This window comes from Prionailurus bengalensis, chromosome A1, assembly GCF_016509475.1.
Source record: "Prionailurus bengalensis isolate Pbe53 chromosome A1, Fcat_Pben_1.1_paternal_pri, whole genome shotgun sequence".
NCBI lineage: Eukaryota > Metazoa > Chordata > Mammalia > Carnivora > Felidae > Prionailurus > Prionailurus bengalensis.
Window position 1 is genome coordinate 110,668,215 of NC_057343.1, and position 26,928 is coordinate 110,695,142.

Below are 26,928 nucleotides of genomic sequence, written 5' to 3' on the forward strand. Positions count from 1 at the left end.
CCACTGTCTCTCACCTGGATAATCACAACAGCCTCCTCACCTGCTTCTGTGCATCTAGTCCAGTCCTTTCGATCACTACCCTCACTGGGGCTCTGCACCTGCTCTAAAGCAACCTGATCAGGGCCATGCTTCATATCAGGTCCTCCAGAGGTCCCCAGACCTTTGAGGATCCCATTAAAACTCTTCAGCTTTGACCCTTGGCTACTGTCATCCTGATATTGGGCTTTTCTCACATTCATGCTTCCCTCTAGGCATACGGAGAATTTGCAATTCCCCAGATGTGACCTAACATTTTATGCCTCTATGTGCCGCATACATGACATTTCCTTTAGAAATCACCAGTTCCTGCTTGTTCTTCAAACCTGAGCCCAGGTATCACCTGCTCAGCAGGCTTCTCTAACTTTGCCCTCCCCAGGTCAGGAAAGGCCTCGCTCAAGGTTCCAGTGCACCTGGTACATCTTTCCAGCAGCACCTGTTTGGCTGGCTGTTCACACCACTGTGTCCATCCTTTCCCTTTGAACTTGGGACCAGAAACCCATTTGTATGCCCTGGGCATCACCTCAGGCTCTGTGCACAGAAGGTGCTGCCTGACGAGGGAGTGAGACCTTAAACCCTCCGCCACGTGTTCCTTCCCGAGCCCTGGAACGCGTGTGGAGCCACACCACATCTAGCAAATGGAATTTCAGAAATCAAGGGGCTCACTGGTCAAAGACTAGTGTTCAGCATTTGTTTGTGTATGACCTGGAAGTGCCCCCGGCACAGAAACTTACGTAGCTCATGAAGATCTTCTCAGTGGGTTTGAGGTGCCTCTGGATCTCACAGTCCGCGGGGTGCAGGATGATAATGCCATCGTCAGAGAAGACATAGAACATGTTTCCCACACTGAGGCCTGGGAGGAGCAAACACAGCCATGGTTATGCTACCCCACAGCAACTAGCCCCTCGACAGGGTCACATGCCACATTATGCACACATGAAACCTGCGGTTTGGGTGCCTGTGGTAAAGGCATGAAATGTACGTCCTGGGCAAGGTGATGTAAGATAAGCAAGTGGTGTGTGGGGAGCAAGGAGAGAAAGTGCCAGAGGGCTTAAAATCACTACAGCCTATCAAGGGCTCTGCAGGCCCCAGGCTGTCCTTCCGGACACACACCTCTGCCCTAGGGCACCGAGGGTTGGCCACCAGCACAAATTTTCCAATAAATGACAGCTTTGGCTTTGACATGCATTTGCCCTTTCCTTCTGAAATTCAGAGTGTTCCTTGTTTGCTTGTCATCCTCTAGTCAAATCAGGATGGATCAGATCACGCCAGAAAAACAAAAGGCTCCTTATTTTTAAACACATTTACATAGAGCACCACTCCCGGAATGTGGGGTCCTGAGAGTGCTGTGGCTGGTACCCCCTTGTGCCAACTTAGTCCTGCCCTGCCTGTGCCAGAAAACCCCTCCTTCAAGACAGCTTGCTCCCACCTCTCCGCCCCCACCCCCGCCCTTTTTTTTTTTAATGTTAATTTTGAGAGAGAGAGACAGGGTGAATGGGAGAGGGACAGAGAGAGAGGGAGACACAGAATCCAAAGTAGGCTTCAGGGTCTGAGCTGTCAGTACAGAGCATGATACGGGGCTCGAACCCATGAGCTGTGAGATCATGAATTGAGCCCAAGTCAGATGCTTAACTGAATGAGCCACCCAGGCACTCCTGCCTTACTGGTTTTTTTGTGGCAGCCCTGTGTCGGGCAACAGAGCCTGCCTGGTTGCACCCACCTGCGTGCTCCCATCACCGCCCAGGGCTGTGGTCACTTGGGGAGAAACCCCCTCAGAGCAGCAGAGAAGGGGCCTTGGGAGGAGCTAGTTCAGTCCCCTTATTAAAGACAAAATACCTGAGGTCCAAGGAAGGCAAGGTGCTTGGTTGAGGTTACTTGCATTTATGCCAGAGCTGGGGTTGGACCCTGAGCCCCTGACCTGGGCTCTGTCTCCTCACCGTTCCTCTCCATAAAAGGTAAACAGGGCACAAAGATAGGTGAGGTTTGAATCCCCCTCCCTATCTCTTTCTCCCTTACTTCATTTCTCATGAAGGTAGAATATTAAACAGACTTTCACAAACGCTAAGAAAATTAAATCTATGAAAAACAGGCTTTTTCCTAGCATGCTGAGAAAACCAATGTACTGACTTAATTGAATATCTGGGTAAATTTTTTAGTGTTAGATAACAGTAAAACAGGGGCGCCTGGGTGGCTCAGTCAGTTGAGTGTCTGACTCCCGGTTTTGGCTCAGGTCGTGGTTTCATGGTTTGTGGGTTCGAGCCCCATGTCAGGTTCTGCACTGACAGTGTGTAGCCTGCTTGCAATTCTCTCTGTCTCTCTCTGCACCTCCCCTGCTCATGCACTCTCTCTCAACAATATAAACATTAAAAAAATTTTTTAAACAAGAAAGAAAACAATATAACAGGCAAATAGGAGCCACCATTCCACTTGCTTCCAGTGGCTCTGTAGGCAGTTTTCTGGGCCTTGAGCTGTTGGTGACCAGGAAGCATCAGAGCCTGTGGTTCCCAGTGTGGACAGAGGTCCCTGACTCCATGGCACAGTCTTAACTGTGCTGAGAGGGGTTCTGGGCAGGAGGGCTCCTGCTACTGGGAGCAGCATTACCCCAGCCTCTCAGAAGCTAGTAGTGCCTGGGAGCACCCTGCACAGGTCCCAGTGGGGAGTCCTGGGGAGCTGGGCAGCCTGTCCCTGAGAGCCAGACCAAGTGGCCCCCATGAGCACCCCATCTCTGCTCTCAGGGCACCCCAGCTTTTGGCACATATTTGCTCTGTTCCCATTTATCTTGCCTCAGCAGGGCCTTCTCTTCTGGACATTCTCACCTGGCAAAATTCTCTTGGTCACACCTAGGGGTCAAAGTCCCTGCAAAAGCACAAACCCCAGAAACAGCCTCCTGGGGCCTCTTGGAAAATCGACAGCTCTCTGACACAGCATCACACTGAAAGTTCAGTGGACTCCATGTGAAGTTTGCAGGTGTAGCTACGTGTGAGGCCAAGCACAGTGCCTTCCTCCCAGTAGGCAATGGAGTGTGGGACTCAACAAACACCTGACTTCCCAGAAGACCAGGCCTCATGACCCAGCCCCCTGAAAGGGTCTGTGTGAGTTTAGCTTGTACTACGGGGGCTTTCTTTGCTTTTGTGGGCCCTCATCATCCCACATCTTGTGGTGAGACTGGACAGTTCCCCGCAGCCTGTGACCTGTTTGGTTTTGTTTCTGTATGTCCGTCTCCAGCTCTGAACTGTCCAGCCTGGTTGTGCAGGTGGGATGGAATGGATTCAGCACTGCATTGTCTACTAGGAGGGCGGCACCTGCCAGCCCGAAGCCCGAAGGCAGCCGTGGGTCTTAAGTTGGCCTTGAGTGGGGGCCACTAATGGCTGCCTTGCACACATCTTAGGGCCTCCTGCATGCTTTGCCGGTCTCCACTTTTGAAACTTGAGCCCCTTTGTATGAAGCCACCTTAGAAAAATACCACCTCTTAAAGACACATGATGAAAGCTCTCTGTGCATATCGCAGCCTACTAGCTAGGTTCAGGCAGCAGCAAGGGACAACTGTCCATGGTGAGTGGCCTTCGCTACGACTTATTCTTCCAAGGAATCCTAAAGCCTATTGGCAGCAAGTCCTCATTTTCCAGGCCCTGCTTCTGATTTGCTCTCAAGACATACCGTGAGCTGCGGTGCCTGACGTTTGGGAAACCGTTCTGAGCATGCGTATGCATGCACACGCTAGAGTCTACCTAACACCATGTGATGTTCATGAGGGAAAAATGAGACGGTAAATATGCTGGTTTTGCAGGAGGGAGATTTAGCGTTTAGCCCTGAAATGACACGTTCTGCGTACGTTCTGCGGCTTCTCATACTCCTCCCCCATGCCCTGTCTGCTGAAGTGGAGAATAAGTTACCTCAAGGTGATCTGCACTCTGCTCTGGTGGATGGGCTGCATTGGGCTGAGGTCCACAAATGCACATACACCCCAAGCTGTGACTCAGGCTCTATAGCCCAGCTCTGACACGGGCCTATTTTTTGAAGCACGTGAACTGTCAGTGTTAGACCATTTTCGATGTATAAAAACGACAATATTTTTATGGTCCGATCTATTACCTGAAGATGGTTTAATCAATATAAAATTAAAAAGTCTGTTCATTGGGTGTTGTATGGAAACCAATTTGACAATAAACTTCATATATTGAAAAAGTCTATTCATGTCAAAACTATGCATGTAAACATACATTGACAGAAATCGTGGTGGGTTTTTTCTTTGCCATTGCCTCAAAGTGTGCACTAACTCCCAACACTGGTACTAGCTCCTGGAAAAAAGTTGAAGGCCCATTCTGACCAGGAGCCCCTGCCAAGTAGTCCGCTTCAGTGAGGAGTTTCAAATAGCTTTAGACGGCAACTCTCCACTTTTAAGTTCTAATGGACCGGGGTCCACTAAAGAGACTAGCAGGTTTTGAATCTGCTTCTCAGTGTGTGCCATTTGAGTTCGACATTGACCTCCGCCCCTCCCAGCTAATCTGGCCCGTCGACTCGACTTGTGAGGACTGCTTGGTGTCTGGAAAAGCAGATGGTGGCTCGCGGAAAGATGGCCCATGATGGAAGGCTGAGCACAGGTGATCACAAGCACAACACAGAACAAGTAAGCTTGGTACCTTCCTCTCGCCACAGAATGTTTGCAACTACAGCATCAGAGAATAGGGAAGCAGGAACGTGATTGAGGGAAGGAAAAAAGAAGAAAGAAATGTCAGAGTCTTGACTGTAAGAGTTCTATTCATGGACATACTGCTACCTACTCTGCCACATAGAGAGTCTGCACCGCTCACTGCCCCAGCAACAGCACGCTGACAGGACTCTGAACCTGGACACACGTTTCCAGGTCTTGGGACTCTTGCAATTTCTACTCAATCTTTGAAATCAGGTCCCAGGATCACAGAAACGAACGGGATCCTCCACTTCTGTGGTTGACAGGAGTGAACAACATCTCTGCCAGAGCTCCTGGATTACTTCCAGAAGCCATGCTGATTTTCAACTAGGATTTTCACAGGAAGACCATCTGAAACACTTGTGATTATCTCGTTAGATGATGAAGACTCAGCTTGGAGTCTCTGAACAAGGGAAAGAGACTAAGTCTATCACCCATGTCTATGAAATCAACCTGCAGAGCCACTTGGTGGCAGTGGCTACAAGGGGGGCACGGGGGGCATGCTGGGTAGGCTCTATCCCTGGAGTATAAAGGTTATTTGTACATGTGTGCCCAGGCCAGTTCCTGGGCCATGGCGGCATGGCAGCACGTGATACAATTCATGAATTGGTATCTATGTAGTCTATCATGTATGGAGTCTGCACCACTGGCCGGTAGGTGGATAGTATGAAGAATTCTATTGGGGGAGAGGCAGAGGTTCCAGTCATACAGCAAGCGGGAGGCAGAACTGGGACTAGGATATGCGAGCTTCTTTGTGGTCCTGGGCTCTGTCTGCTGTCCAGGGAGTTTCCCTCTCTGGGTTTTGTTTAGGTTTCCAGGGAAGGTCTGCTCACCTTTGGGCACCTCTGCTCCCAGCTTTAAGCACAGAAACATATGGGGCTTCCCCCTGTCTTCAGGGGCTCATGTTGGTGGCTTTGGCTCTGGTCAGTTGGTACCCCTGCACCAGACACCCCCCAACCAGCTCAGTGAGGAGCTTAAAGACGAGAGTGGACTCACGGGTCTTTCTAGCAGAGTCTTCGATGAAAAGTGAGGAGATATCCTCGTCCACACCCACTTCATTTTTGGCAATGCAGGTATACGCCCCCGTGTCTTCATACCGAACACTGCCGATGTGGAGTTCGCTCCCGTTGGCTGGAGGAAGGACAGTGCTCAATATGGCCTGCTCAGCTGGGTCCCCCCACTCTCCGCGGTGCCCCCCTCCCGTCTCCCTTCTATTCAGTGTTGAGGTTAGAAACACAACCCCTGGGCAGGGCTGAGGGCAGCCAACATCTGTGATACACACCCAGGAAGGGCTGGAAGAGCTGAATAAATTGAAGGTGGCATGAGACCTGACTGCCAGTTTGTCATCATTGTGCTCAAAAAGCCCGCAAGACCTGCGTTGGCCCAGATAGCTGGAAAATTTGGGGAGACATTTGTTCGCTCTCAACACGTCTGGCTTATCTGACTTAGAAACAAATCATGCGTCTCATTTCCATTCCTGGGGAAAGTGTCAGCTGGAACTTGACGGGAATAGCACGGCGACACTGAGGGCAGTTCTTACCTAAAAGGGAGAGTTGTTTCGACATCTGGGTTGAGACGTCCATGCCGTTTTTCAGCCAAGTGATTCTGGGCATAGGAATGCCCTCCGCGTGGCACTTCAGACTGGCTGCCACCCCGGGCTCCTGCGCCTGGGTCTCCGGGTACACACGGATGACTGGCGGGACTGTGGATCAAGTTGGTGCTGGTCAGAGAGAGCCCCCGCCTGGCCTCAGGCCTGTGCTCTGGCCCCGAGACCTGCTCCAGAGGGGTGAACCGACAGACAAGTCTGGAGTTGTCTTTGTAACCCGCTTACAATCACCCTGTTCAGCAACGCAAGCCCTAGAAGAAAGGGCTATAAAATGGATTGTAAGCAATAAACATGTCAGCCTTTGTACCCTGTAATTCATGGCTTTCATCATTATTCTAAATATGATCAGAAAGACATCCAACTATTTAATGCTATTCAGCCACTACATGTAAAGAGCAACAGCCGCTGCAAATTTATTTCTAAATGAATAAAATTCAGATATATTATTTCTGTTATGGGAAAGCCATTGGACAGGGGCTTAATTTTTTTGCAGGAAGAGCTTCGCAAAGCACTTCTGGTCACTGACTGGCAGGGCTGCTAATTACATTACCACTCCGGGGAAGTCCATTGATCATTCCACTGGATCACTCTTATTTCTCCACTTCTTACCCCCTGCACTGTGGATGGAAGGCAAGTGTGGCCTGCATAGCTCAGCCATGGGCCCTGGCAGTCAGGTTCGGGGCCAAGGGTGTGACTGTCTCACTCATCAGAAAAATGTGGGTGGGCAAGGTGTCAGCACCCTCCACAGCTTGCTGGCTTTTCTTACTTGAGCCGTCTGTGGGAGAGGCGCCTGGAGGAAATGAAGACTGTTTGGAGGATCCTCCCTCCTACCCGTAGCTTTGGGCCCAGGAAATGAAATAATTATCATTTTAAGTGGACTCGAGGGCTCTTACTTATCCATATACTTTACATACTTCCAAAACGGGTCTGTGAGAGTGTATGTAAAGGCACCTGGATATTAAATTCAACACACACCTTGTGGAAAGGTGGAAGATGGATTCTTCCTGAAGCAGGCCACTACATTTTCCCAGAAGTATTGTCTGAGAAAAGAAAGCATCTCAGTACTTTAGGAGAGAGATTTTTCTTGGGACCAGAGGTAGAACAAGTTGATGCTTATGGAGAAGGAGGCTGCTGGTGACCCCAGAATGTGAGCAAGGTGTCCAGTGACCTGTGCTTGGCTGGGCTGAGGACAAAGGAAAGTCTCCATTGCCCCATGAGACATGGACTGTGCAATTCCCCCTCAAAACTCTTTGGGAGGCTGTTAATAATCTCATTAACTCAGTCTGAGTTTCACGTCTTTTCTCTGGTTCACCTGTGGGGAAAAGCTGGGGGGCTGAGGAGAAAGCCAAATGGACAACCAGCAAAGGGCATGAATCCAGCTTCAGAATATCCCAGAGCTGTTTTCATAACAAGAGCTCAGAGGCACCCTGTGACAACCACATAGAGACTTAACAACAATACAATCTGAGTCATTTCCCAGTTTCTCTTTGTTGGAGGTTCTGGGGGAGAGCTCCAGGATGTGCAGATCAGGCTACTGGGCTGGAGGAGGTAAATGGGGCTCTAGCAAAGGCCTATCTGGAGGGCTGCTTACAGCATGAAAGTGCATCTCCCTTCTCTCTCTCTTGTTCAATGAGGAAAGAAACAGTAATTTATCTAGACAATTTCCTTATGCTGTGAATTTGGGAGAGGGAGGAACAGTGTTCAAGTTGGATATATCATAGAGTTTTGGTCAGGAGGGTGTAATTCAAGAGCATAGAGATAGAACTGGGGGGCTTAGGAGCAGTAGACTGGTGGGGAGTTGGAGAAGGTGAGAGAACACCCAGAGTACTACAATGTGTGTGGCCGTGACCTGGGAGTTAATAAACTTGGGCTCTTGCTAGATCACCATTTATTTATACAAGCCTGCCTAGCAGACATAAAGTAAATTTAAAGAAGGTGAGAGAAGAATCAATAGAGAAAGAAGCAGAAATGACTGAATCAATTAGTCAAAAAAGAATAGAACTGATAACTAAATCTAAGACTTGGATGTCTATAAAAATCAGTAAGCCAAATTTCTGGCAAGTTAGATCAGTGAAAAAAATAGAGAAAGAACACAGAGAATTAAAAAATATGAAAATATAGGGGCGCCTGGGTGGCTCAGTCAGTTAAGCATCTTACTTCAGCTCAGGTCATGATCTCACTGTGAGTTCAACCTCCGTGTTGGGCTTGACAGTTCAGAGCCTGGAACCTGCTTCAGATTCTGTGTCTCTGTCTCTCTGTCTCTCTCTGCCCCCTCGCCCAGTTGTGCTCATTCTCTCTCTCTAAAATAAACATTAAAAAATAAAAATAAAAAATATGAAAATACTGTAATCAATTATAGGTAATAAATATGAAAAGCTCAATGAAATGGATCACTTAAAAGGAAGCCTTAATGATAAAAACTCTCAACAAAGTGGGTATACAAAGAATGCACCACAATGTAATAAAGGGTGTATATGACAAGCCCACAGCTAGCATCAGACTCAATGGTGACAAGCTGAGAGCTTTTCCTGTAAGATCAGGAACAAGACAAGTATGTCCACTCTCACCACTTTTACGCAACATGGTACTGGAAGTTCTAGCCATGGCAGTTAGGCAAGAAAAATAAAATGCAGCCAAATTGGAAAGGAAGAAGAAAACTGTCACTATCTGCAGATGCCATGACACTAAATATGGAAAATCCTAAAGACTCTACAAAAAAACCTGCCAGAACTAATAAATGAATTCAGTAACACTGGAGGATACAAAATCAACAAAAAGAAATTGGTTGCATTTCTATACACTAATAACAAGCTATCATAAAGAGAAATTTAGAAAACAATCCCAGAGTGCCTGGGTGGCTCAGTCAGTTGAGTGCCCGACTCTTGATTTTGGCTCAGGCCATGATCTCATGGTTGTGAGATCAAGCCCCGTGTTGGGCTCTGCGCTGACAGTACAGAGCCTGCTTGAGATTCTTTCTCTCCCTCTCTCTCTCTGCATCTCCCCCTGCTCACACTTTCTCTGTTTCTCAAAAGAAATAAACTTAAAAAAATAACAATCCCATTTACTATTGTATCAAAAAGAATACAATATCTAAGAATAAACTCAACCAAGTAAAAGACTTGGTTTTTTTTTTTTTAACATTTTTTAAATGTTTCTATTTATTTTTGAGACAGAGCATGAGCAGGGGAGGGGCACAGAGAGAGAGAGACACAGAATCTGAAGCAGGCTCCAGGCTCCAAGCTGTCAGCACAGAGCCCGACACGGGGCTCTAACTCATGGACTGTAAGATCATGACCTGAGCTGAAGTCAAACACTTAACTGACTGAGCCACCCAGGTGCCCCTCAAGTAAAAGACTTGTAGTCTGAAAACCATAAGACTTTGATGAAAGAAACTGAAGATGACATCAACAAATGCAAAGACATTCCATGCTCATGGATTGGAAGAATTTATCACTGTTAAAATGTCCATACTACCTAATCTACAGATTCAGTGCAATCCCCATCAAAATGACAAAGGCATTATTCACAAAATCATGAATAATAAGACCTGAGAGTCCTAAAATCGTATGGGATCACAAAAGACCCAAATAGACAAAGCAATGTTGATAAAGAAGAAGAAAACTGAAGGTTTCACACTCCCTGATTTCAAACTATACTATAAAACTATAGTAATTAAAATAGTCTGCTACTGGCAAAGAAAGAAACAAAGAAAGGAAGGAAGGGAGAAAGGATGGAAGGAAGAAAGAAAGAAAAAAAGAAACACAGATCAAAGGAACGGTACAGAGAGCCCAGGAAAAAAACCCCATGTACATATGGCCACTACAGCTATGCCAAAGAAGGCAATAATATACAACGGGGAAAAGACAGAATGTTCAATAAATAGTGTTGGGAAAACTGGACAACTACATACCAAAGAACCAAATCGGGCCACTATCTTACACCATATACAAAAATAAATCCACAATGTATTACACACTTGAATGTAAGACCTGAAACCCAAAACCTCCTAGTAGAAAACATAGGTGGTCAAGCTCTCTGACATCAATATTAGCAATCATTTTTGGACCAGTCTCTTCAGGCAAGGGCAAAAGTTAAAATAAACAAATGGGATTATATCCAACTAAAAAGCTTTTGCACAACAAAGGAAACCATCAATAAATGAAAAGGCAACCTACAGAATGGGAGAAGATATCTGCAAATCCCACATCCGATAAGGAATTGGTATTCAAAATATATAAAGCACCTATACAACTTAATATAAAAAAATCCACAAACAACCCAATTAAAAATTGGGCAGAGGACTTGATTAGACATTTTTTACGAAGAAGACATCCAGATGGCCGACAGGCATACGAAAAGATGCTCATCATCACTCATCATCAGGGAAGTGCAAATCAAAACCGCAATGAGCTAACACCTCATACCTGTCAGAATGGCTAAGCTCAAAAACTCAATAAACAACAAGTGTTGGTGAGGATGTGGAGAAACAACAACCCCCTGTACACTGTTGGTAGGAATATAAATTCAGGCAGCCACTATGGAAAATAGAATGGAGGTTCGTCAAAAAGTTACAAGTTACCATACGATTCAGCAATTTCACTTCTGGGTATTTATCTGAACAGAACAAACACACCAATGTGAGGAGATACATGCACACTGATGTTCACTGCAGCATTATTTATAATAGCCAAGATAGGGAAGCAACATAAGTGTCCGAATGGATAAGGCAGATGAGGCATATATACAATACAACATTACTCGGCCCTAAAAAAGAATAAAATATTACCATCTGTGACATCAATGAAGGACCTGAAGGGTATTCTAAGTGAAAGGACAGAGTGAAATCTGACAGAGAAAGACACATACCATATGATTTCACTTATACCTAGAATTTAAGAAACAAAACATACCAACAAACAAATCAGAAACAGATTCACAGATACAGGAAAAACTGCTGGTTACCAGAGCAGAGACAGGTTGGGGAGTAGGCAAAATCGGCGAAGGGGATGAAGAGGTGCAAACTTCCAGTTATAAAATAAGTCGAGGGATGTAAGAGACAGCATAGGGAATACAGTCAATAATATTGTAACCACCATTCCTGGTTATTAAGTAGATTAATCATGGGGATCATTTCATAACATACCAAAATATTGAATTCCTATGATGTACTAGTGAAACTAATAGGCTATTGTATGTCAATTATACTTCAAGAAAGAAAAAGAATCTTAAAAGTACCAACACGAATTAGTCAAGAAGAGATTATTTAAAAAACTTTCAAGTGCTACTTTTCACTTATTCTAGATGAATGGGCCCTGGAGATCTTCTGCATACCAAACGGCCTACAAGTCAACAATATTGTACTGTATATTTAAAAATCCATTGAGAGGATAGATCTCAAGTTACACATTTTTACCAGAAACAAAAAACTAAAAAACAAAAACAAAGGGACACAAGGAAACTTTTGGAGGTGATGGCTATGTGTATTACCGGGATCGTGGTGACAGTACCGTGGGTACACACGTATGTGCAAGCTCATCCAACTGTATACATTCAGTACGTGTAGCTTTTTGTATATCAATTATACATCAGTAATGTGGTTGGAAAAAAGTGCTACTAACCCAGAGTCACCCTGACTAGTTTCATAGGAAGGTTCTTTCGTATGTTGAAGGAATGGATCATTCCTATAGCCTATGACAGAGAGGATGTTGCAAATTAGGTCATGAAGCTAGTATAACCTGGACACTAAAACCTGCCAAAGAGCACAAAAAGGATGACTACAGACCTAACTCACTTAGGACTAGATGAACCAAAATCCCAAGGGACATATTAGCAAATCAAGTCTAGCATGGTAATAAAAGCGCATACCATGACCAAGTATAATATGTTTCAGTGGCTAACTATCAGGAAATCTATAATTAATCACCTCCAAAATCACAGGCAGTCAAAATTTGATTCTCTTGCTAGGCACTGAAAGGGCTTTTGAAAAAAAATGCAAAATCAATTTCTTGGAGGAAAAAAACCTCAATAAAATAGGAACAGAATCATACTCGCTTCCTACAATGAGGAATATCTCTATAAAAAGAAGAAACAGCACCATTCTTTTCAGATTGGTGAAATATTAAGTTGGAAAAAAAAGAAAAAATGAAAAGGCAGGAAGGCAATATCAGACTCACCATTATAGCAGGTGTGACAGTCAACTGAAGGCAAGAAATGAGAAGCACAAATATTAAAAGGATGGAGAAAAAAATGTATTTTACCTGGATATGCTCCCGATGATGAACCCAAAAGTAGTAAGGTTTAATAAGTGAATGCAATACGGGGGCCAGTACCAAAACATACACAACTAATAGCTTACTTACTGACAGCAACCAGACAGAAAATACGGTGGACCTAAGTGAAAAAAAAATGGTAAAATCTCACTGAGGACATAAAAAAAGACTTGAGTAATTGTAGAGAGACTTTCTGGGATAGGAAGATGTACTGGGGTTAAGAAAGGAGATACCCCATATTAAACCATACCTTTAATCTAATTGCAATTCAAATCAGTTGGTGAGGTCTTGACAAAAGAATTCTAAAACTTACCCAGAAGAAAAAATGTGCAAGAACAGCAGAGTAAATTTTGAAAAACAACAGCGATGACAGGCACTTTTTCACACCAGATATTACCAAGTAGGACAAGAGCAAACGTTGCAAGGGTGGGGGGCAGGGGACTGCTGAGGGAATCCCCACCTCTGGGTCAGGCACCACATTAATGGTTTGGATTGGTTTTACAAAGCTCGGTCAATTTATTATATGCAGCCAACATTTATTAAATACCACGCAGTGGCCGGCATTAGGACAGAAGAATGAATGAAGATGGGACTGGTCCATATCCCCACAGAGCCTTCTGTCCCGGGGAAGGTGATTAAACAATGAACTCCAAATGTGATAAGCATTACAGGGTGGTGGGGGCTGGGGGAGCTTTTGGGGCACGGGGACAGGGGTCTGGGAAAACTTAAAGAACCCAGTAGGAGCCACTCTCCACCTCACAAAGGAAATACTGACCTTCCATACACCCATGGTGCCCATCCCTCAATTGATGGGAGGTTTGTCTATTGATCTGGTAAATCTAAACCAGTGGTGTGTGGACTGGCTTCTTCAGATAGATGGCCAGTGGTAAGTACCAGCCTTGAAGACAGTCCTTGGCCTCAGCCCTGACCTTTGATACCATCTGTGGACCCATGAAGTTCTGAAACTCAAGCGTGCATCTACATCCCCTGGGGGCCTTGTTAAAACTACACCGGGACCACCGCGCAGGGTCTGGTCTCGGAGGTCTGGGATGGGGCTGGAGGATTTGCTTCTACCTATCAGGTTCCAGGTGAGATCCTGAGTCAGTTCTGACTTGGAAGACGACAATTCAGGGCTGTCAACTGAAATGCATAGCAACATTCTAGAAAAAAGTGAAACGTGACTGAAAGTCAAGGGTGTGGAATGAGTCATTCACTTAAAAATACATGACTGTCTACTGGGCAAAGACACCTGCACTGGCAGCGGTTGAAATACTGCTCAGATGTTCTCATGGTGAGAGGCGCCCCCTGCTGGCCATGGGTCTCTGTGAGCCACAATGATCCTGGGGCTAAGACCACGCCTCCTGTGGCCTCCAACCTCTCAGAACTCTGCATGTTCCATCTTCCAAGGCCCACCATTCCCAGTTTGGCCCCAACTATGCAAATAGAGGTGGTTAGGACACTCTTCATCCTGCCCCTTATTCAGGAGCATGTCAGTATTCACAAGAAGTCTGGGCTTCTGGGGCATCCCTCATCCCCAAAACCTTCGGTTGTATCTTCTGGAACTCATGTTCAGCCATCAGCAAAATGTCCTATATCCTCAAACTCTTGTATGAACGTCCTTTCACCTTTTTGCTCAAATGGAAACCTGGCGACTTGGCTTCTCCTGCAGCCTCTTAAGGGGACTTGGCTCTCTCTCTCACCTCTTCCTCCTCTGAAGTGGGCTGGTCCGTGGGGTAGGCATACCCCTTGGTTCTCAGCACCACTGCCAGCCTTCTTCTTCCTTCGTCCCATTCTGAGTCTTACGTCTCCAGACAGCATGCCTCCTCACCCGCTGCAGGACACATTGCTCCAGCACATCCCTCCTACTCCTGCAGCCTTCTCCCCCTTTCTAATGATTCTTCTCATCAGCCCATGAGAAGCATTTAATTTCCACCTTGGGAAAACAAACCCCAAACCTCTTTCCCCCACCTTCACTCCCCGATACTGTCCAATTTTTCTCCTTGGAAGCACCCTGCAGAGATGTCCATATTTGGGGGCTCTAATTTCTCTCCTCCACGGCCTCTTGAGCCAGTCCCATCAGATTTTCCCCACCATGCCACAGAAACGGCTCTTCTCCAACGGCCCCCACATGCCAACCCTGCCCCCAGTGTCCAGTTCTCTGTCCTCATCTGTACTATTTGGCACAGCTGACCGCACCTCCTTGGTCCCGGATGTCCCTTCACCCTCAAGCTCAGAAACCCAACCGGGTGCACAACACCTTAGCATTTATCATGTCTGCATGAGCTCCTGAACTTTCTTCCCCAAACCTGTTCCTCCAACCTTCTCTTGTCTCAGAAAATGGGCACTCCACCCTGCGGCTGCTCAGACCAAGATCCTGTGGAGGGACTGGTGACTTTCCCAGCAAGTTGACAGAGATGTCAGAGATGTCAATTTTTCAGTAAGGCTTTCACTTGCCATCCCCTCTCCCATTTCTACCTTTCATCTGACTTTCCTTATCCTATATGTTTTTCCATTCTCCTCCTGAGTATTTAGCACCCTCTGACTTGCCCCAAGAGGACAGAGATTTTGGCCTGCTCACTGCTGGGTTTCCAACCCACGGCCTGTGAATGGCCTGCAGGAGACTCGTACGTATCTGTGGGATACAGATTATGCTGACACCTGGAGGATCACGAGGGGCTGGCAGCAAAGGAGGGAGAAGCATTGTCAGCCAAGGGAACAATCAGTGCAAATTCATGGGGTGTAGCAGTTGGGGCGGGGTGGGGGCCAAGAGGTAAGGACAGTGGGTGGCAGGACCCAGGTCACCGTGAACACAGACTGCAGGCTCTCGGGGCCAGGAAGCTGCTGGCTCAGGCCTCCCCTCCTTTGTCCTGCTGGACTGGCATGGAGGAGACAACAGCGGGACAGCTAGGGACCCTGTGCACAGTCCTAGGCCCCTTGGGTCTTCCTCGCTCACTGCCTTGCACAAGCTCCACTGAGAAGCCCATCGTGCCCTGACCCGACCACTTGCTAACTGGAAAAATGACAGGACAATGTTTAAGAAAAAAAAATATCATCTCATCTGTGGGGTGGGAGCTTACTCACTGCCCTCAGAACCAAACTGTCCTCCTTGTGTGTGGTGACACAGCCATCAATCCTACAGCTGGTGTGGAACAGGCCCAGGGTCTGGATGAAGCCCCTGATCACCTTGGGCAGAACATGCGAATCCTACTAGAGTCAGGGCTCTGGACCCAGCCTCCTACCAGGACAGGAGAGCCCGAGAAGCTGACTGGGCATGGAGGTGTCAAAGACCCTGGTGGCCCTGGCCCCCACTTGGATGGGGCCCAGTCAGAAAAAGTCCTGCATTTTCATTGTGAGAGACTGAGCGGGTGGTGGGGACACACAAATTCCTGCCGGCAACAAAGACCCACCTGTTTTCCGTTGGCCCTCATCTCCCCTCTTCCTTTGTATTAATTCACACACCAAAAAATCATTTGAAATTAATATATTCTGGGTAAACACATTCACTTTCTTTTAAATTTGCAAAACCCTCCAGTGAAAACATTTGAATATGTAACACAAAGGCCCGTTTTTTTTGGGAAGCATGGATCATTTCCAAGGTGAAAGGCAGCATAAACATGTCCTAAGTAAGAGGCACATTCACAAAAGTACCAAGCTGGAGTAATAAACAGATTTGGGAGATTATTATTGTGTTTTGAGAAAGAATCCTTACTTGTCTGAACCGTGGGGGAGTTCGAGTGTGTTTTTATTTTAATGGATTAATCATTTATGTCTGAAGGTCTCCCTCCTTCCTATGAAGGCAATGCAGGAGGTTTGCATGAAGTTATAAATCATGTCAGTGTTTGGGCCTCATCTCTGGGAGGACTGGTCTATGGGGAAGTCATACTAATAATTTGAGAGAGGCCAACCAGGTCAAGGCAGAGCTGTGGATGGAGAAGCCCCAGGAGGTGGTGGCCCAGCCTGTATATGGGGTCCTGCCCCTGCCATCAGGGAGTGGGGCAGCTCCAGAAAGAAGTATTTTATCCCTGGTTTGGCAAGTTTCTCTGGGCCTTGATTTTCCCCTCTGTATAATGGATTGGAGGCTCTCTGAGGGGCCATCAGCTCAGACCATCTGTGTCCAGACCATACAGTGTCCAACTGTAGTGAAATATGGCTGAGACAACCCCTAAATCTCTCCCATACCTGTGCCACCCTGGACCGTAAACAGGCATTTTCTGAGCATTTTAGATATAGCAGATCTCATCAGGCTGATAAGGCAAGAGGTACTACTGTTATTCCCATTTTACAAGTATGTTCACTTGCCTTCTTTGTATGCCAAAAGCACTTGAACCCAGGTCTCTCTGGCTCAGAGTTCAGCTCTTGACTCTGTGACAGAGTTGTCACCCGATGGGAGCTGCACCGTGCCTAGGGTGGAAAGCCCTACCCAGCTCCTGCCCCCTGGAGTGGGATCTCTGTGCCTTTGCCCCCCAGCCACATGCGAACTCCCCAGCACCTCTGCCCATTGGCTTGGAGTCTTCTGAGCACTCAGAGAAGCAGTTAACTAGGCAGGGCCCTCTGTCCTCCCTTCTTCATCCCCCCAACCCCTTCCCTCTGGTTGAAGAGAAACTATCTGGAGGAATGGACACAGAACATCGCTCCCTGACTGGGTGTCCACACACAGCCTCCACTCAGTAAGCCAAAGACCAGCTTCCGGGCCAAGTGGGGACCGAACCAGACCTCCAGGAGCACTGCTGGGCAACAGCACCAAATCCTACCTAGGCAGCTCAGGATCTTCCGGGTTTTCAATCATGCTTGGGATGAATGACAAAAGGGAACCAATCCCAGGGATGAATTTCCTCCTGCCTTCTCTCCCACTTCCTCAGGACACTCCTGAGCAAGGCAGCATTCCTGCTGTCGTGAGCACCAAGGGTGCCTCCTCAGCTTCCCAGGGGCTCTGCCAGGAAGCCTCTTACACCAAGCTGCAGCCTGCAAAGCTCTCTGCGTCCGCTGCCGCTGTGAGCCTTGCACGGCACCCCAGCCTTCTTGGGACCTGAAGCAGCATCGGGAGTCTACACTGTGATGGGCCGAGCCCCAGCTGAGCTGGACAAGCGAGCCACATGGCTTGCCAACCTCAGTCCTGCTGAGGCCCGGCTGGCCCTACATTCCCTGCCATAGCTCCTTCATCACGTGCTCAGGCTGCCAGCTGTTTTTGGCCAGGCCTGAGCTCAGCACGAGGGGCAGAGGGACATGAGGCAGGGTGCCTGTCCCCTGTCCTCCACAGTGTGTGGCCCACACCTGCATCCACCATCTGGATTCTTTAATAGCAAGAACATGATGCCCTGGTAAGGAGGAGTAGGGTAAGGCAGGGCAGGGCAGGTGTTAAGAGTCTGGGCTTTGGAGTCAAGATGTGCTTTGCAGTTCCTAACTGCAGGGCTGGGATCCTGAGATCACCGAATCCCTCTGAGCTCCAGTCACCTCCTCTATGAAACGGGGATGGCACACCACAGGTATTCAGCATTTGCTTTCCTAACTGTGTCTTTCACACCATTCTATTTTCAACATCTTCCCGTCTTCCCAGACAAATACAACTTTTTTCCCCCCTCTCAGTCCGACACAAAGCTTAACTTCTCTAACACGCGGAAAACCTTGCTTATTTCCAGGTCAGCAGGCAGTGGACTTAGGTCTCTGGGAGGCAACTCCACCTACTTTAGCATGGTGCTTCCATAAGGGAGCTGGCTAGTGGACCCACACGACACCCCCAAGTGCTGGGAGTCAGCCCAACCCAGGAACTTCATGGGCTCCTGCAGCTAGAGGCGCCCCCCCCCCCCCCCCCCCGTGGCCTCACCTGGCTGTCATGGGGCCAAGCACAAAGGGCCAATTTAATGACAAAAAAACCCTGATCACCAAGTACAAGATCCCAGCATGCTCCTGACTACTGATCATGTTTCCGCTGGAAGAGAAGCCTTAAATCTTTCCGCAGTTAGGAAATAGATCTCAAGTGGCCTCTTTTGGTTCTCAGCGGTTGGTTTTGCTTTAAGTAGACTCCCCTGGGCCAAAAGCAGCCTCTTCGGTGGAGACTAGGTCATGGTAGGGCCGGTGGGTGTGGGTGGGAGGAGTTCAGGGAGGGACTGAACAGCTGCATAGCCTACTTCCCACCTGGAGGAAGGGCTCATTCTCTAGCTGGAGCCGAGGGATACCTCATGGTGCTTGTGGGTTTGGGCTTTGCTCTTGGATTCAGCACTGGGCATGACTAACGGACTCAACCGCATCATGACCTCAGACTCACAAGTCTGGGGAGACGTGGGGCAGAAGGGCATGGACTTGCCCTTAGCACCATGGACATGCCAGTTAGCATATGAAGTCATCTAAGACCACACAGTCTCTTCCAGAGGCCCAGGGCAAGTTCAGGCTCTCACCTGTGAGGCACTCAGTTTCCCTGGCAGGTGGCTCCCCTCCCCCTCCTCTGAGATTCTTTTGTAAAAAATCAAGGAGAAGAGGTTCAAGCTCTCTAAGCCCCTCGTTCTTGTGAAGTGGGGTCAGGATATAAAAGGCTAATGAATACTGCTTCATTTGCCTTGTCCAGGTTTATCCGAGGACCCGAGGGACCCGGGGTGAGCCATGTCGAGTTGTTTCACAACCAAGCGGTCACCGACATTGTACCACGCCGGGCACTCCTTGCCAGGTTTAGAGGGAAAAGCCCTCTTTCTGTTACAGAGCGCGTGTTCTGCCCTTGGAGCAGCCCCTGGTGCCAGGGAGCCCCAGACACTGCCTGCTGGCTACACTGGACAGTGGCCTCTGAACCTAGTCTGGGTTAACTCACCTAGTTGCAACTAGGAACCCCTGGGTTATTTCTGGAGAAATCCAGTGACTTCATTGTAGGCCTGGATTTAAGCCAGCAAGCACAGCTGCAAACCCCCAAAGAATTAAGTATGTCCCAGGGTAAGGGAAATACTAAGATATGGCCTAGGCATGTATGGCTATAAAAATCCTACAACATCCTGCAGGGTAAATGTAGACACCAGCTGAGCTCACCCCAGTTGTCCTTAAATGGCTTGTTACCCTGATTCCAGAGGTAAGTGAAATGGAGCCTCATTATGTAATCATTCTTAACACCTTGCTCACTTTATCTCAGAGCAGAAGCCCTGGCCACCAGCTGGCACAAAAGATCTAGGGCAGACTTGGAGTTTCCACACCGCCGTGATACTTGAACGCCCTGCTCAGTGGTCGAAGTGGAGCCCCGCTGGGCTTGGCTGGATGTATCTAACTTCTGTGGGGTGCTGACCATGGCATTGTGATGGCCTGCTTGTGTTGATGGCTGAAATGGCCAGGTTGGGGCATCCAGTGGTGTGACACAGAGGTCACTAGGTAAGTGACCTTACCTAGAGATTCATCCATAACGTGGGTTAAAATACACTGACTGGCAAAGTCCACATGACGTATTAGCACAGGGCTCGGCCAGCTTAAGTGCTCAGAAAACACTGGCTATTTCAGTGGCTTGTGTTGTCATCGGGAGGGGCTTATTCTTCTCAGTTTCTAGGAGTCTTGGCAACATGGGGGGTCTGTGAGAAGCAATAAAAATGTCCCAAGCCTGCTCAGGTTCTTAGCTTGGTCCCAACTGAGGCTTGTTGAGCCTCTTAGGGAGGCATATGGGAAGCAGGCCCTGTTGGAAGAGGTAATGCCTCTCCACTTGACAGGTGATTTGGGTGAACACCACCTGGGAGAGGAATGTTGCGTTGTAGACAGTGTCAGCTACTCAGTGGGTCCAAGAGCACAGCAGCTGGCTGTCGCTGAGGCACCGGTACATTCTATGGGGACCCCACTAGAGCCCCGGCTGCTGAGTGTGACTTGCCTGAGTAGCTCACCCCCTTGCACTGGGATCATCTCATCAAAGAAGGCTTCGGGTGAAGCCATACGGAGAAACTAGTCGGCCGACCGCCCTTTCTCCACTGCTGCCCTTTACTTACTACAGGGACGAGATACTTGGGGCTCAGACAATCTTTAAGATAGAGTACGGGACGGGGAGGAGTGCCGTGAGCAGCATTTAGGGAACGCTTTGAAGGGACGACATGCATGGAGCCATTTACTAACCATTCACCTGCAGGACGTGGGTCTGGAAGAGCTCCTCATGGCCGGAGGCGTGGCAGGTGTAGTTGCCCATGTGGATGGTGGTCACCTTGGTGATGTAGAGGGAGTCATCCTCTCCGAAGTCCTGCACAGGGCGAGGAAGACAAGGAGGTCGGCCTTTGCACTGAGTAGGCCGGGAAGGATAGACAGGTCTCCTACTTTTCCAAGAAAACAGAAACCCTGCTGCGGTAGAGCCCCTCCCTCAAGAATGTGGTGGAGGCCTCCTGAAAACAAAGGCAGGCAACGTGGCCCAATCAACATGACTCTGGAACTTGCGCTGTGTCCAATCAGACGATATGTCACCAAATATGGGACACAAAGAAGTAGAAATTGCATAAAAGGCTACACCCCGATCACTTGAGACTCGGTTTTTTTTGGTACGAACCCACTGAGCTCGTGCCGGCAGGACGAATCAAGTTGCTTCCTGGACAGACAAGCCTCGGCATCCCGTCGCTCTGTCTGAGAATCCTGCTACACTGTAGCCGAGCTGCCTGCGAGGCTGTGACGGCCCGGGCAGCAGGGACCCCGTCACTCTTACGTGTTGCTTGCCTCGACCTGATATACTCACTTAACGCCTTATTCAGCCTGTGAGGCCAGGCTTGAATACCTTCCCCACACACCCCCTCAATTTCTAATCACTGGGCTCGTTTGCCCCTCCTACTAATCCTGGGCCTGCTCGGCTGGTTTCCTGGGCTTCTCACCCACCTGCTGAGAAGCTCTGGTGGGCAGCCTTGTTTAGGGCTGGCAAGTATTTCTTACAAAACTCGACACCCCCGAAACAAATAATCCAATTAAAACGGGCAGAGGACACGAACAGACATTTCTCCAGAGAAGACATCCAGATGGCCAACAGGCACATGAAAAGATGCTCAGCATCACTTATCAGGGAAATGTGAACCAAAACTACAATGAGGTATCATCTCACACCCGTGAGGAAAGCTAAAATCAACAACCTAAAAAACAACAGGTGCTGCTGAGGGTGTGGAGGAAAAGGCGCCCTCTTGCACTGCCGATGGGAATGCAACGTGGTACAGCCACGGTGGGCAGTAGCATGGAGCTTCCTCAAAAAGTTCAAAGTACAAGTAGATTATGATCCAGCAATCACACGGCGAGGTATTCAGCCAAAGAATACAAGAAGACCGATTCAAAGGGATACACGCACCCTGATATTTAGAGCAGCATTATTTACAACAGCCAAGATAGGGAAACAGCTCCAGTGTTCATCACCTGATGAGTGGATAAAGCAGATGTGGGACACGCGTCTCCAGTGGGATATTATTCAGTCATAAAGAATGAAATCTTGTCATTAGCAAAACTATGGGTAGAGCTAGAGACTATATATACTAAGTGAAACAAGTCAGCGAGAGACAAATACCATATGCTTTCCCTCATATGGGGAATTTAAGAAACAAAATGAACAAGCAAAGGGAAAAAATAAGAGAGAGAGGCAAACCAACAAACAGACTCTTAACCATAGAGAACAAACGGCTGGTTACCAGAGGGGAGGTGGGCGGGGGATGGGTGAAATAGGTGATGGGGGTTAAGGAGGGCACTTGTGATGAGCACTGGTGTGATGTATGGAAGGTTGAATCGCTCTACTACACACCTGAAAGTAAATATTACACTGTGCGTTAACTGGAATTAAAAAAAACGAGAAAGTTTTTCTTAAAGGGACAGATAGCAAATCTTTTCGCCCTTGTGGGCCATACTCAACTCTGCCTTGTAGCACAAAGATAATCATGACAGTACATACATTAATGAGCACCACTAAGCTCCAGTGAAATTTTATTTAAAAAAGTAGGGGGGAGGACAGATTTGGCTTGCAGGGAGACTTGGCCTACCCCTGGTTCAAATCCACCTTCCCCAAAGACTTCCAGGCAGCTTACAGAGACCTAGATAACCTGAGAAGGGGAATAGAACCCTGAGGAAAATGAGGGCAGACAAAAAACTAGGGAAGGGACATAAAAGAGAACCAGGAGGGGCTGATGCCAGGGGTTCAGTAAGAAAAAACTCAGTAAGCCCAGACTCTATGACCTCTGCATCCACACAGCGTGGGATCCTCTAGGCCAGTGTAGAGGGGAGGATGGGCAGGAGGCGGCCTTGGCAGGTTGGAGTCCCTGAGGAGCATCCGATGGGCAAGGAGGGCCTGCCCCAGGGCCTGTCGGGTCAGATGCACTCGCTCTTGCAGGACCAGGCACCGTGTGGGCCCTGGCCAGACACCAAATACAGACATGCTGGCAAGTGGTACTGCCGGGTGTTTCTGGGACACCCCTCATCAGGTCTAGACTTAGCTACTCCGCATCTTTGAGGGGTGGGGCTCAGAAATGACAGGACGGAGGAGGTCCTGGCTTACTGGCGAGAACACGGGGCTGTGCAGTGATCGAAGTCCGGCACCAGGGCTCAGGAGACTCAGATTTTAGTTGAATTCTGTCACTGACCAAATGTCCCCTCATCCCTCTGGGCTCTGGTTTCTCCACCTGCGTGTGCCCTGCCCACCTCCTGGGGTGTTGGGGAGATCTGGCAAGAGAACACACGTGAATACTTCTCCCAGTGTGAGAAGTGTGACGTACGTGGGTTCTTCTTCTTTTTTTAAAGTTTATTGATTTATTTTGAGAGAGAGGGTGAGCACACATGCGGGAGGGGCAGAGAGAGAGGGAGAGAGAGAATTCCATGCAGCCTGTGCACTGTCAGCACAGAGCCCGATGCGGGGCTCGAAATCACAAACTGTGAGATCAAGACCTGAACCGAAATCAAGACTTGAATGTTTAACCGACTGAGCCACCTAGGCGCCCTTCTTCATCTTATTAACAGCATATGCAAAACTCCCCTTGACCTCCTAGAGCCAACACCAAACCATCCCTCTTGCCATTCCCTGTGCCCTTTTCCATAGAAGCAATCTGGTGGCAGGAGGGAGGGAAGGCTATCAATCACCGTGGCACAAAGGGTTGTCAGAGGGCAGCCGCAGAGCAGCTCCTGGAAACGCTGACCCTCTGCCTTGCTCACCATCCAGGGCGCCCCACCACAACCATCATGAGACCCATCAAGATGTTTTTTGGCTAATTAGCCCAGTGAGGGAGTGCAGGCCCAGAGAGAGGCTTGGGGTAGGGCACAGCGGGGAAGGTGGGTCATGGATGCAGGCAGCCTGCTTTCATTTTCAGGGGGAAAAAAAGTACACAACAGCATTCCCGATGGAGTAAAATATTGGAGAGCGCTGCTAGAGCCCAGTGAGTTTTCTCTGAAGCATTGCTCTGCTTAAAAAAGCCCCATTCCTATCACTTCCATAATAAAAATAAAACACCAGATAGCTGATTTGTCCTGTGTCATAACAGAGTCATAAAGGGTTCATACCTGAGTTGCTTATGAAAAGTTAATGGTTAGTCAGTTCTGGGGCTGACATATTTCTAGTCTAAGCTGTTTGTGTGTCAAAACCTAAGTCTGGAGGAAAATAGATTTTGCTTGGAGGCCTGGTGGCAAGATGGCATCTTGAAAAGAGGGCAGGGAAGTAGGGTGTGGTCCCAACCTCGAGAGCCCCTCAATATCTCACCTGCTTGGGTCTAGGGCAGACTCCATCCCAAAGAACAACACCAGAGCTTCTAGCAGGGGGTCTGGTGCTGGGGATCCCCTGGCACTTTCCTTCTCCTGCTTCCCTGAGCCTTTGTACTCACAGCCCTTCCTCACTGGAGGGCCCTTGAAGCCGGGCTCGGGTTGTGGTGCCCCCTTGATGAGGCTGTGTAGTCAATGGGGACGACAGGTTGCTCAGGCTGAGAAGCGCGCCAAGGCCAAGGTTTCCACAGATCAACCGCAAAGTGATGGATTGGTCATAACATCAGCTCACAGTCTTCAAGACCTAGCTCTGTGCTGGGAAGCTTCATACACATTGCCTTGTATAATCCTCAGAAATAAAACTCCCAAACCAGAAAATGAAACAAGGGGCATCTGGGTGGCTCAGTCGGATAAGCATCCAACTTCGGCTCAGGTCATGATCTCGGGGTTCTTGGACTCGAGCCCTGCGTTGGGCTCTGTGCTGACAGCTCAGAGCCTGGAGCCTGCTTTGGATCCTCTGTCTCTCTCTCTCTCTCTCTGACCCTCCCCCGTTCATGCTCTGTCTCTCTCTGTCTCAAAAATAAATATTAAATTTTTTTTTTAAATAGAGAATGAAACAAAAGCCCAGTCCCCATAGGGCGAGGAAGCAAGCTCTCCTTCACAAGGTCTGCAGACTCTGATTTTCTCTCACCACCTCCACTGCACCCAGTGGCCCAATGCACCATCTTCTCACCTGGGGGACAGCAGGGACCCCCACTTCTTCCCTTCTGCTCTGTCCTCCACACGTCAGCCAGACCCTCCCCCCTCTCTCCAAGTCACAGCCCTAGAGGGTTTGCAGGGATGGCCTGCCATCCCCACCTTCTTCCACTCCCCCCTGCTCCTTCCACACTGGCACTGTGGCCTCCTGCTCGCACCCCGGGCATCCTGCCCCCTCCTCCCTAAGGCGGTCAGTCTGGTTGGCACCCCCTCCTTGAAGTCTGCTCTAATGTTAACTGCTGAGATAGGGTTGAGAGCCCTCCCTGTAACCCTCACCCCCATCCCTCACTTGCCATTTTCTCTCCCTCTCTCTCTCTCTCTCTTTCTGGCACTTACTACCACTTAGCATACCATTTGTATGTCTCCCTCCGACTGGGATGTGAGCTCCCCAGGGAGGGCAGGGACTCTGGTGCTGCACGGTGCTCCCTGCTGTGCCCCCAGTGCTTGGCACGGGGCCTGGCGTCTGTTGGGCCCTCAATAGTGATTCAGCAACTGGATTGCACAAGTCGCTGAGCGAGGCTTTCCGCAGGGACTGTATTCTGGTTCTCTGGGTTTGCAAACTGGGGCACCCACCTCTTGCCTTCCCATCCACCTGAGTGTTCAGAGACATGGGGTCAAAACGAGGTGGCTGGCAGGAAGGCAGAGAACTGATCCCAAGCATGGGGGATCAGCATGGGGTGGCCTCTGATTCCCCACCCCATCTCCTTCTCCATGCTGTGTTCCTCAGGCCAGCCACAGAGGCTGGGATTGACCAAAGAGAAGGCTCTACCCAGAGCAGCAGGCAGACACAGAAAAGCCCATGCATGCCATCTCAGGCTTGGCTGATGACTTCTGGTGAGCCCCTAACGACGTCATTTAACCTCTCTGTTTTTCCTCATTTCTGCTGGTAGCAGGGGCACAACTCCTGAACGATCACTCAGGTGCTGAGGGGTGTGCATCAGTTCTTCAAGGGCATGATGGGATGCTGGATACGTTACGGCTCTCCTTCAAGCACCTAAGTCATTACCAGCCTGTGACTTAGGCCCTGGGGAGAAGCTGACTGGGCAATAAATAAAATAATGTCTCAGGGCTAAAACAATAGGCATCATATAATCATAGAACGAAATGCATATTGTTTTCTGGAACATGAATACTGGCTACTGAAATCAAATTTACCTCATTGGATGCGAAGAAATTACTTTAAAAATTGATTTATAACAAGCTACATAATACTAAACCTGCAATCCTTCCTCTCCTGAATGTTCTTTGAGATGTGTCTGAATGCTGCTATCAATGCTTGATTGCATCTCTGTAATTGTCTTTTTATGGATGGCTTTTTTTGTTGTTGTTCTGAAGCACAAATATGTATTAGCAAAATCAAGGTTCCTTCCAGAAATAAACAGATGACAGATTAGACCATTCTTTGTACTGATGCACATCTGTCTTTGGGAAAGAGACAATTTTACTAAAAGGCATAGTTTTTGTCTTTTAAAAAGCTATTTTGTAAGTATCTGCCCTTAATAAAGAAAGTAATTAAATGAGACTTAAGTATTAAACAATATTTAAGCAGAGGGTAGATGGGGCAGGTTGTCATAGTGACACATGTGACTCAGGTCTAAGTAATATGAAAATGAGCCATCAGTACTGAATATTTAGCGACTAGATGTGAAACACAAGGACTCCAGGGTGATTTCAGAGTTTAGGTTAATGATACTGTCAACGCTACAAGTTAAGACTCACTTTAGAACCATTTATTCAGAGCTTTTCCGACCCTGCCTTTCTCAGTAGTGGAGTCCTTCTCAGGAGCCCTCTGCCCTGGCTCTCTTTGGGGAGGAAAGAGTCAAGGAGAGGATCTTTGTCCCATGCTGGTTCGATTTGGCCCCAGAACCACTCACCCCAGTGTCCCTCCTGCATGAACGTTTCAACACAAAGGACGCAAACACTGAACA

At 48.3% G+C, this 26,928-nt stretch overlaps 1 protein-coding gene across 1 annotated transcript in view; it reads right to left on the bottom strand.

The window, feature by feature from the left end:
- The window catches only part of FSTL4 (follistatin like 4), a 414,621-nt gene that overhangs the window by 25,955 nt on the left and 361,738 nt on the right, over window positions 1-26,928 (bottom strand). The window contains exons 8-12 of the mRNA XM_043587798.1: window positions 20,666-20,786; window positions 6,267-6,428; window positions 5,723-5,857; window positions 4,677-4,703; window positions 771-889 (exon numbers count right to left, since the gene is read on the bottom strand). Of these exons, the coding sequence (XP_043443733.1) occupies window positions 771-889; window positions 4,677-4,703; window positions 5,723-5,857; window positions 6,267-6,428; window positions 20,666-20,786 (564 nt within the window). The remainder of the gene's footprint in view (window positions 1-770; window positions 890-4,676; window positions 4,704-5,722; window positions 5,858-6,266; window positions 6,429-20,665; window positions 20,787-26,928) is intronic.